Source organism: Vanacampus margaritifer, chromosome 1 (assembly GCF_051991255.1).
Source record: "Vanacampus margaritifer isolate UIUO_Vmar chromosome 1, RoL_Vmar_1.0, whole genome shotgun sequence".
In the NCBI taxonomy this organism is placed as follows: Eukaryota; Metazoa; Chordata; class Actinopteri; order Syngnathiformes; family Syngnathidae; genus Vanacampus; species Vanacampus margaritifer.
Window position 1 is genome coordinate 33391781 of NC_135432.1, and position 12393 is coordinate 33404173.

The 12393-nt window shown below is 38.1% G+C and overlaps 1 protein-coding gene across 5 annotated transcripts in view; it reads right to left on the reverse strand.

Annotated features, from left to right (window-relative positions):
* Window positions 1–4555: 4555 nt before the first annotated feature.
* Window positions 4556–12393, reverse strand: part of mitfb (melanocyte inducing transcription factor b) — a 42015-nt gene continuing 34177 nt past the window's right edge. For all 5 annotated transcript variants that reach the window (XM_077549649.1, XM_077549660.1, XM_077549674.1 and 2 more), the window contains 8 exons: window positions 11465–11680; window positions 11298–11393; window positions 11092–11209; window positions 10773–10865; window positions 10645–10698; window positions 10486–10561; window positions 8795–8942; window positions 4556–5336 (listed from right to left, as the gene is read on the reverse strand). In XM_077549649.1, the coding sequence (XP_077405775.1) occupies window positions 4935–5336; window positions 8795–8942; window positions 10486–10561; window positions 10645–10698; window positions 10773–10865; window positions 11092–11209; window positions 11298–11393; window positions 11465–11680 (1203 nt within the window). In that variant the 3' untranslated portion in view covers window positions 4556–4934. The remainder of the gene's footprint in view (window positions 5337–8794; window positions 8943–10485; window positions 10562–10644; window positions 10699–10772; window positions 10866–11091; window positions 11210–11297; window positions 11394–11464; window positions 11681–12393) is intronic.

A 12393-nucleotide genomic window follows, 5' to 3' on the forward strand; every position in this document is an offset into this window, starting at 1 on the left:
TCAGAAGTGTGCTATCGCTGAGAAGAGCTCAGGAAACATGAAGGCGTTTGGTAGTGATGGGAAAATGAGGCTTCAGGAACCACTTGTGATGTAATAACTATATATATTTTACTCCTATAGATGGTGCTCTTGGTTTAAAAATACAGTGAATGCTTAATCAACTTCCATTGCAGCCTTTATCTTTAAACCAAAAGCACCATCTAAAGGAGTAAAAACATATAGCAAATGACTCATGAAGCTTTATTTTCCCATCACTAGCGTTTGGAAGCTTAATAAAAAAATAGTATAGACAACTTGTCATTCCAATTCAGTGATTCCCAACCAGTGTGACATGAGAGATCATCAGGTTGTTGCGGGAAATTGAGCCCCTGAGAACTAGAGTGGGCCAAGTCCATTTCTGTTATTTGTAGAAGCTGACCCCTGTTGCAATGATGAATCAGGAAACGTACTCACTCAGTGCAATAATGGACTGCCTTGTCTGTGTCAGAATTGAAAATAAACACTCTTCATTCTTTAAATATTGTCTTGGTTCCTCTATGTATACCTGCAGTTTAGTGACAACTTTCAGAAAAATGAATCCTCTTCCATTAGATTTAAGAAAGTAATTCACCTGTGTGCCATGAGATTTTCCTCATGTCAAATATGTGCCTTTTTCGTCTTAATAAAGCCTGCTGTAGAACACTGTTCTATGTGTATGAGTATGTTGAGTAATCAGTAGACAAAGCTTGTTTAGTCATGAATGGTGATGATGGTACCGGTAAAAGCTATAAAATCATTTTTGTTGTTATTTTATTTCGTTAGCGTAATTGTTTTTTGATTTTTAGTTTTATTTTTTTCGTTATATAACGCATTATGTTTATTCAACTTGTTTCACTGGAAATTGTCAAAAAACTTTTAGCAGGAAATTAAAGCTCCAAAAATAATAATAATGTCAACATTTTTATTAAATGAAAACTGAGTGGAAAATATTTCTTCAGGGTGGCTGACATACATCACTATGGGTTTTATTTATTTATTTATTTAATAGAAAACCAAGAAGAAGAAAAAAAACTCCCAATTTTTAAATACAACTTTTAATGTTTTCCACATGTAATTTGAGTTGACAGTGCAGTGTTTTGCCACACGGAGAAAGGAAGCAGAGAACACATTAACCACCGGCACAACAAGTACATACTGTAGGTCGGACTTGATGTTTCTTTTATTTCATATGCAAATGTGCCATCAAATCACAGCAGGTGCCTTTCATGCAGCATCACTGTTGAATCACATTTGCAGGTTCAGTTAATTTTATGTATGTAAAAAAAAAAAGTGATCTGGTTACAATAGGTGTAAGGTTACTCTTTGCCTAAGGTAGGTAAAAATCTACACCTACGCGTTGTCTTCCATAGAATTGCATCTCAAGTTTTGCATCACAAGACGGAGCTTTATACCGGTTTGTCTAAAGGGCGGCCGGCCTGTGCTTTGCACCACATGATAAAGATGGGCAAAGCTCCAGAAAAGTGAAGTGGGATTTGACCTATTAACATATTACAGCTATGTCAAATAACTGGCACACTGGCAGCACATTTGTGGCTGTCATCTATTTGAATCACATTCAGGCAATCAGAACTCAAAAGTGTAAAATTACAATATGCTATTTTCAAGTTAGGGATATTATAATCAATGTGTTCAAAGGAAAATAAATAACACATATGTGGAAAATATTAAGAAGTACCATTCAAGCCAATATTATTCAGCAAGAATATAAAAACATCCAAACAAGCCAGCTCTTCTCCAACAGCATATAGAATAAATGGCCATCCTTCCAAAAGAATATTACTCAATAGATTAATGTGCAGCTGTTTGTTTGGAGAAGCTTGTTAACTTTGACTAACAGGACCTTTGTTGTCAAGAAGAATCTGAGTGAAGCTCCAAAAAAAAAAAAAAAAAAAAGTTATACAAAATAATGTTTCCTTTTTCAAAAGAACATTTATCTAAATAAAAAGAAAATGTGTAAAATATTAATTTAACAGATAAATTAAAGGTTGTTCTAAAAAGTTATTTGACAGTGATTATTTCCATTATTAATCATTACAACTTGATTTTATCAATTTACAATTTTTAGTTTTGATTTAAAAAGAACATAACTATATCTGACAGGCTTTGGAGTTTTTTTTGTAACTGCAAAATGCTTGTGAAGCATCTTGACATTCTCCCTAAACACCAGTAAACATCTGACAGATAATGCAAGTGCCACTACCTACGGCTCCTCTTACTTGTACATCAGCAGGGAAACAGGGACCACCACAAGGCACTTCACATCGTTTATAAAGATGACGTCATCACGCCGTCAAGACGTGAACTGACAGGCACAAAGTCAACCGTTGCTAGCTGCAGACGGACTTGGAACATGACAAAATCACGCTTGCGCAATGTGCTACAAGTGCTGGGAAAAACAAAATGCATAACGTTCATATATGTTCAAGAATCAGCAGTCTTGTACAATTTTGTGACACTACTTGGAAACACTAACAGTGATTCAACGCAGAGATACTGAAAAAGAAAAAATATTTGATTTGAAGGGATTTGAAGGGCATTCCAGTGTTTTTTTTTAATTTATGTGCTTCATTGGGAATCCACATACAGTATAGTTGCCACTTTATTTGGAATCCACATAGCCGCCTTGTAGTGTATCACAAACGAAATGCTCACATACATTCTTGACAGGAGGCTTTTTGAAAGTTTGCCGTGTGACTGAGCACAACGCACGACTCGACAAGTGAAACTGTTGGAGCCATTTGGCCAGTGAGGGACGTGATATTCAGACAGGTGGCGGATGAAAGGAAAACTGCTGAGGTGACCCTTTTGCTTTCTATCTGCATGCATCTCCAACAATTCATGTTACATGAGGACATCGTTGTTAAGCAGGATTACTAGTGATTCGTGTTTTGTCTTTGATTTGGCACTTGTATTTGCTTCTAAATCAGCACAGGACAGCTCAAGTAAGTCAGTGTTAAATTTCCAGTGTTTGATCAAATATGCAATAAGTAGTGTTATTTATTTATTTATTTTAAGATATACTGTCAGAGTAAATTTCCTTGAGGGTGGATGTTGGGTGTAACCTCAATAGCACTACCTTAAGTGTTAAATTAACCACACCCTCATTTCCGGTGAAGGAGAAACTTTCCAAATTTCCAGCATGCTGTCGACATTTCAATACAATACATCAATACAATACATCCAGGTGTTGTCGTGGCGTGGATCAGTGGTAGAGTGATCGTCTTGCAACCATGAGAGCATGGGTTCGAGCTCAGGCCAGTGTGACTATGTCAAAGTATCTTTGAGCAAGATACTGAACCCCCAGTTGCTCCTGATGCCGTCTCATCAGTAGGGCCTTGGAAGGAGGATTTGGCTACATAAATGAAGTACCATTTACTAGAGTAAAGTATAGTTTGAGTGATATTTTCAACACTGACACTAGTGCAATACACTCATAAGTGTTTAAATGTTTAACACTGATACTAGTTTACAGTACTTTCAACACTACTCAGTGTTTACCAGTGTATATTTTTTAACACTATACAGTGTTGGAGTAACACTGGTTAAGTGTGAAAAAAGTAACCCTTTGAAAAGTGTCAGATTTACACTCATTGGTGTGGACACATATAAACACTTTTCTAGTGTTAGATTTAACACTCTCAGTGTTAATCTAACACTGTGTGGAGGAACGCTGAAAAACGGTAATGTTCTGCTACAGCACTAAAATGGCTTTCATTTATATTTTTATTGAATAACATTAGCCAATAGCATTATTGCCCTACTACTTTTTACTTACTATCGCAAGAGCCTAGTGAGGATAAGCAGTTTGGAAAATGGATGAATAGTAGGGATGATGGATACCACGTTTTAAGACCAATATGGTATGAGTCTTCAATTCATGAGTAGTCACCGATACTAAGTACCGATACCACTAGTACTTTTGATAAATAAAATTCCCCCCCAAAACAATGACATAATTTTAAAGAAAGACCAATATATCCCAATATTGCATTTTCCCTTAAAATTTTATGAAATTAATGACAATTCTCTATTCTTGTAATTTCTAGATCCTGATCGTAAAACAGCCACAAGAGTCGCGAGATAGCTTGAAATAAGGCCAGGTATAGGCCCAACGGACACCTAGTATTGGTACTCACCCATCCATGTTGTCTTTTTTCTTTATGTCTGTGTCATCCAGGTCATGGTTAAAAAAAAAGAAGAAAAAAAAGAATCAAGCCAGCCAGACTTTGTTTGTTGAATTTGTTGTGCTTTTTTCTTGTTTTCCGAAAAATGGTCCAAAACAACTCGGGCAATAATACAATTAGGCTAGTGCTAAATCAATATCGGGGGGGGGGGGGGGGATGTGTGAACAAATGACTTGGATAGTTCAGATGTGTTAAATCGACAAGTGATTCATGTGTCAAGAAGGAGGTCTGCACTGGATGAAGATGAGTCAGCACAGAATGTGTGTCACCATTTGACAATGATGTCATAATAAGGCATTGGCATGTTTTAAGACACAAGGAGTGTAAAGCACTACAGTAATAAATAGATGATCTTCTATTATTGCTATGGTGATTTTAAAGGCAGTGTTTTGTCACCGTAACATATACTGTGTGTTACCATCAGTTATCATTTCCTCAGATTCTTTGGAATCACCACAAATAGTCATAATTTAGCATCTACCCTTAGATAAATGTGTTTCCTTTTACATATAAAACTCTAAACATGTAACTTGCTGTCATAAAAGTTTGATTAAAACAAACAGACTTTAAAATCAATCCTTGGAATCAAGGTTGAAGGCTTTGAGAGACACAAATATAAAAAAAAGAAAGCCGAAGACTGACAACGTGTAAACGCAGACAGACAAAAAGCACATCAGCGGCTGCATGGAGGGGCTCTTCCAGCAGGGGGCGCTAACAGTCCTCCTCGTTCTCATCCATGCTGATGCTGCTCTTGCGACTGCTGTCCTTGGAGGCATCCGGGGAGACGGACGAGAGCAAAGGGTCCCCGCCTCGCACGGGCGAGACGTTGTCTTCCATGAGGATGTCGTTGAGTTTGGAGGCCGGCCGGCCGTGGGCGTCGTAGTGGCCGTCGGAGAAGTTGGGGTGACCCTCGTTTGGCTCCAGGGTGCCGGGGGGCTCGGGGGTGCAGGCGGGGTGGTGCTGGTGACGCGTGTGGGGGTGGAGTGTGTACAGGTCCTGGTGACAGTCCTCCAGAGCGGGCTCCTGCTTGATCCTTCGGCTCACCAGCTCGCTGGAGCACAGCGCCGAGGACGTGATGGCCAGGCCGTGAGCTCGAGCCTGCATCTCTAACTCCTGCGCACACACAAACACCAGCAGGCGTCACTGCGTGGTCAGCAAACCATGGATGGTGGGATAATACATTTGTTAAGCATTGTCACTCAACATTTCAAAGAAAAGAAAAAAATATTTCCTATAATGGGGCTGAATGATTCCATGAATAAAGCCATGTGAGAGTCTGTCTACACAGCGGAGTGTCTCAGCACCGGGAGTGTGATAATAACCTTTTGATAACATTTGTCTGCATCAAAAAATAACCAAGAATGACATCAATAGTTTCTAAATCAGACAGTTGCACCATTCATTTTGCCCCATATGCTCCAGCAGTTTGTTACATGCTAGTGCTATTTATTTCTTGGCTAGGAGGTAGCGCACTGGCCCAGCCACCTAACTTGAAAACAATACCTGAACTCCCCATCTAGTATCTATCTATCTTATCTATCTGTGACCAGCTCTGGCAAAAGGGTCCTCATGTGTCAAAAAATAACATTTGAGATATTCATATATTCAAATTCTACACTTAATTCCCTTTAAAATGATATATATAATACATGGATGTTACAGCAATTTACATGTTAGCAGGTTGAAAGTTTTGGTCCTTGCATCTTTCAAATGTCCACAGCAACCAGCGCCTTAGGAAAAAATATATCAACCCCAATTTTCCAGGAACTGTTAAAATATCACTGGAATTGCACGTAAAGGCCATCATCTGAGATTTGAATCCTTTAAAAGTTTTGGAAGTTTGACCTCTGACCAGATGAAATCAGCCTCAACTTTGAAGATCACATTCATCTTACAATTCATCTTCTGAGGCATCAGCCAAAGTTTGTTTATTTTTATTGTTGCTCCTTGTGGCATGTTCTTGTTTAAATGGGGTCATATTACCACAACGGGAAATTTGATGTAATAACTTAATGTTCATTAAAAGATTATTTGCCATTTGCACTTTTATAAATAGGGGGGCCTCCGGGGGTGGGAGGGTTTAAGGATACTTCAGGGTAGCCAAAGATTATGCCAAATAATTTGTTTAATAATAATAAAAAAAAAAGTCTCTAAATGTTGAAATATATCTAAGTACATATGATGTTCCGATCGCCCCCCTGTGATTTACTCAACACTAATCCTGCCCAACATATTATCGCTTTTCCCCGCAGCCACTGGCTTGGAAACAGGTAAACATTTATTAGGAGCTTTCAAGGAGCAGCTAAAAGTAAGCTCTGCTGGTTAGTGGGCAATAATTCTTGGTTCAAATTGCAGCTACTGGCAAGCAAAAAAAATAATAAATCAGCTTTGTTTTTCCAAAATAACAATCAAGGGTTATATTAGGCCTATACTTCTTTTCCCCGAAAAGGTCAAATTACAAAAACCAACAAAAAGAAAATGGGAACATATAGAGGAAAACGAATGAGATATTTGGATTCTACATCCAAAAGTACCTTAGCAAATATTGTTGGTTACTTTGTTCATGCATTTTTTATTGCTCTTTGTTCAGAAAAAAAATCACATCATTTCTCAGTCTAATAATATAGTCAGTCCATTAAATTTACAGAAATAATTAAAAACACACAAGTTCACTGTTAAAGCTAAGTTTAAGTTTTGTTTAATTTCAAATTTTACCTTTTATTTTAATTCCATGTTAAAGAATGACAGCAATGAAAACGGATTTTGTCTGTTTATGCTTGAACAGTCAAACAAGAAGTGTGCAACAGTCTGCATTTTTGAGAAATTAAAACCCCAACTGAAAAGCAGATTTTGGACACGGCACAAACATTTCAAAGAGGAAGTCTGTCTGTGATTGAATCTATGTTTGAGAGATGCTGACTGCTGATTTCATGCATGCCACGTCACAAGCATTTGTGAAATCGGTTACAAAATCTGGATCCATTTTTTGTTCAAATTTTTATAAATAAATATTTTATTTTGTGACATGAAGTCCATTCAATTGTTTCTGTCTGGGGTATAGTAGTAGCAGTAGTTTTATAGTACTGTAGTAGAAGTAATATGTTCTTCATGAAATCTGCACTTGAATACAATACGCCTATGGATAAATAATCAACCTGTTGTATCTGACAGTTTGCAACTAACTGTACTTTAAAAAGTGTGTGATATATTTACAAATGTTTAGCAAAATCACCATAAAAAGACCCTTGGGAGACAACAGGCCATTAATGGCAGCTATTAATCAGGGTTCTGTGTTTTTAAAACACACAAAGCCACAAATATTCATGCAGATCCTAGATGCTAAGTAGTTTTTGTCCTGACATACAAAAAATTGCTTCAAGCTAGTCAGCAAACATAATGTGACCAATCTGGGGAGGTTCGTATCGCGTGTCGAAATCAACTGGCGGATGACAAGTTAACAGGCCAGTAGGCTCCATCTACACATTATTACATTTCACACTGAATTGTTTGTCACATGCTTTTAAAGGCAGCACATATGACACCACATTGATGGGACGATAGATAGCTTTTTCTCTGTTTCTACTAAAAATGAACTTTTTGGGAGACTCAAGCAGGGCAAGGCAGCAACCAACAGAGCTTCTGGAGTGGTGAGGGAGGACCTGCCGTCAATTTGAGGCGAAAGATCTACAAAAACTACTGTCCAAACAGTTTTTCTTTGAGGGCCATATACAAGGGCCACTTTGATATTGTCCAAATATTTTAAACATGCTAAAACCAATAAACTGTACTGGAGTTAGTTAAGTGGGTTTTTATTTATGTATTATTTAAATACCAGTTAAACCTGATAAGGCAAACAGTTTTGGACTTTTCATGGTTTTCGGGACGGCCCACAGCCCTGTATTTCCCTAGAATAGATCCGCCCCTGCCCTGGAGCAACTCTCTATTTCAGAACCAAAGCAAGATTAATCACTAATATGACGACAATTTTTAAAGCAGTATTAACTTGAGTATCTTAACTCATTCACTCCCAGCCTGTTTCACTGAATAATGTGTTCTATTGCTATAAAAACATGGAACCTACCAAAAGAAAGATTAGAGTCTCCTTTTTTTCAGGAAAAAAAGTATATTTGTACCTGTTTCCGTTTTGCAGCAATTAGCATGACAATATAGCTAAGTTTCATCATTATTCACATTCCTGGTGAAAACACTCTCAAAAAGAGCTTGTTGCAACATGGCCCTTATACTCTGCTGCCACCTGCTGGCCGTTTTTTTAAATAAATTCTTTTAAGCCATCGCTTCTTGTCAGAAGCTGAATCAAAGCCTTCTGTATGTTCTTGCATAAAAAAACAACAACATAACATATGTCTAAATAAGTTTCTGTGATTGAAGTATTAAAAAACGTATTTACACGTTTTTGGGTTTGAATGACTTAATCGTTAATGTGATATGTTCACAAACCAGACACCGACAAAGAGAAAAGTGGAGGAGAACATACTGCTACTACTGCACACGAGTGATGCCTACATGAAAAATATTTGAATAGAAAAGATGAAGATGGCGCGTTTGTCTACCTGTATCCTCAGCATAAGATGTCGATTGGCATTTTCAAGCTTCCTCTGACAGTTCTCCAGCTCTTTGGCCCTTTGTTGCTCACGTTGCATCTTCCTGATGTAGTCAACAGACGCTTTGAGAATGGTGCCCTTGTTCCAGCGCATGTCTCTGAGAAGCATACGGCAGCTTTAAGTCAATCGTCTTCCTTAGAACCTTTAATATCAGACACTACTAATGATACTGAGCCACAACTGCTCATTGGTGCCTCATAAATTGAGGTGTCTTGCATGCCCGTCCCGCAGGCTTTGATGTAATAGCGTTCTAGTCTTTTGTAACAGCTGTGACGTACAATATTACAAGGTCGGTGTCTCAATGCTGTGGTTCTAGTAACCCCCCCACAGACATCAATTCGGCACTGTTGTTACCTCAAATAGTGGCATATCATTCTAACATTCTTTGTTTCCCATTTTATGTGCTAAAGAAAAACAAGAACAGTGGGAAGAAGCCCATTAATGTCAGTTTGGAAAATGAAAACTACAACAACAAAAGTGCAAAAGTGAAACTTCTTTGAAACTTGCAGATGATGGCAAGGATTTCATATAATTAAATGTCTAAATGAATCAAAACAGACTATATTCTATAGTACTATCAAATACTGTACAACAAAATTCCCTTTAAATGCAGACTACTGATTACAGTGGGTTTTGCACACACGATATTTAACAAGTTCAGATCATTTATCATTGCAAATAGTACACATTCGTGAATGTATAGCAGTCAAATTTTCTAATGATAATTAAAAATAAAAATAAATCACGATTTGAACCACAGGTGAGGGTAATTATCGCCAAAATTCCAAGTTCTTGTGTTAACTGATGGACTTTTAAAAATAAAAATAAAAAAACAGCCCTGCCTGAGTGTAAAAGGCTTGGATACAATCCTGATGAGGTGCAAGTATAAACTAGGGCTAAGAGGGTGGGGGGTGGAATTAGCTAGCTGTTAAGTTGACCACAAAAATTGGTCGGCAAAAACATTTTTGCCTGTAAATTTTAATAATCTCAAAACCATAATTGCGCCACCCAGAACCTAGTATTGCACAAATGAAGCCTCATTAAGCACTTGTGATTTTTATTTTTATTTTTACTCCTCTAGATAGTGCTCTTGTTTTAAAGACGTAGTGGAAATTCAATCAATTTCCATTGCACTAGCCTTTATCTTTAAACCATGAGCTCCATCTAAAGGAGTCAACAAATATTGCAAGTGCTTCATGAAGCTTCATTTTAATGTTTGGCCACTTCTGTGTTTACTGCTGAAGGATGCTCTCTTCTGGCAAGAAATGTCGGACTTCCACGGAGCAAATAGAATAGGACGAAGCCTAGACTTTGGGGTCGCTTTAAAAATAAAGTTTTATGTAATTACGGCAAAGGGGCATGGAATAATCAATACGATAATTAATTCTAAAAAGATTAGTTAGTGACAGTCCTAGTACCAACAATGCAAGGACACAGCCACAGGCTCTATGGCAATATGATATAATAATGATCATAATATCATATACTGTACATATATAACAATCATATCAATTAATAGTATAATCAAACCTGGCATTGTTCAGAGCTACCATATTTTAACAGCACAAAAAATGTAACTGTAGGTAACGCAAACTGTCCGTTCCCAAACAGCGATAACTGAGACAGATCATTTGACTTACGGGTCATTTGACTTTGGAATTAAAGTTCCCAATTCCTTTATACGATCATTGATGTTAAATCGTCGTCTCCTCTCAACTACAAGACAAAAGTAGATGCTATTAAACATATGATTCAAGTGATGTCTGAGTAAATTTGCCTCGAATGAATGCAACACTCACTCAAGTTGTGGTTGTCCTTCTTCTGTCTCTCCTTTGCCATAGCTCTTACCTCAGCTGCTGGGAAACACAGAGGTCAGCACGTCCAGCCCAGATAATGTTAACATTTAAAAGGAAAATGTTTCACGCACCAACAGGAAACCCTTCAGGCCTCTGATAGTTGTCAAATTTGCCACATGATCCAGACTTATCCAACATGTGCATGACGGCAGGAGATTGTGACGCTGCGTGGCGGATGTTGTTTTCAGCGTCATGATGTACAAAAGAGACACAAACACAATCGGCCATTACAAACAATTCTTCTCATTGACTATCTACATTTCTGAGTAAATACAATGCTACTGTATATTGCTGGCGACATGAATCCCTGGGGATTAAATCTCAGCATTGATTATTACCATGTAGACAAGATGAAGCATAGCAAAATGTTATACTCCTCTAAGCACTCACCTGAGTATTCCCTTTTGATGTTGGGCAGGTTGGCAGGGCAGGAGTTGCTGATGGGCAATCCTTGCTGGGGCATACCCTGACTTCCATACATGTCCATGAGGTTGGCTGGCACTGGGATCTGAGGAACACAAAAGGGCTTAGCGGGCTGCTGCGCAGATGAGGGGCAAGATGGTTATTAGAACCCCCAGACGTGCTTAAAGATGTACCGTGTTGGCCATCTGAAGTCCTGGATCCATCAGGCCGAGGATATCGTCGCTGTAACTGGACTCCAGACTGATAATGTCGTCGATGACATCATCCATCTAAAGCAAAAGGATGTCATTTACACAAAGCTCATGAAAGGTTTGGAATGGATGGGAACGAGCGCAGGAACCTCTTTCTCGCAGTTGGAGTTCAGGGTCAGTAAGGCCATAGGGCTGTTGGGGGCGCTGTTGCCCGGCCCTGGCGGCATGCCCCCGTGGTCAGAGGACTGGTTGGGGCAGGGCAAGCTCAGGACCTGTGAGCCGAGCTTTCCCAGGTACTGCTTGACCTGCTGCTGCTGGGAGCGCTGGATGTGGTACTTGGTCGGGTTCTCCAGATGAGTCTGCACCTGGTGTGGACCACAAGAACACCAAAGATGTCACTTTGGATGCCAGGCAGATTCGACATAACTAACTCGTAAACAAAGTCTACACAGCCGTTAACGTGGCAGTTTGCTGCTTAGTTTTTGTGTGTGAGTTTTTTGTTTTGTTTTTTAACACTGCTGGCAGGTAAGAAATATCAACGTTTGAGCTTACAAAGTCCAAACTCAACACGCTCCAGTCAAATGCTAACAAAAAAACAAGCCTGACAACGTCATTGAGCTCATGACTATATTTATAAATCATTAGGCAATTTAACTCATTCACTGCCATAGACGTAAAAAAATAATTGAAACTATTTCTATTAGTTTCACATTTTTTCCACTTTTGTTAACAAGAGTATGAAAACTAGAATTTTTTTTATTGTACATTTAGAAAAGATACAAAATTTGTGATTAATCATGAGTTAACTAGTGAAATCATGTGATTAATTCCAATTAAAAAATGTAATCGCCTGATGCCCCTAATAAAAAAAAAAGATTTTTAAAAAATTAGGGGTATCAGACAATTAAAATTTTGATAATAGAAATAATAGAAATAGTTAAAATTTATTTTTGACGTCTATAGCCGTCAATGGCAGCGAATGAGTTAATTGTTGACAATATAACATTTTGGGACATTGTTATTATTTTCTTAATTTAGGAATTAATATCACGTAAACACTGTATAAACACTCACTATA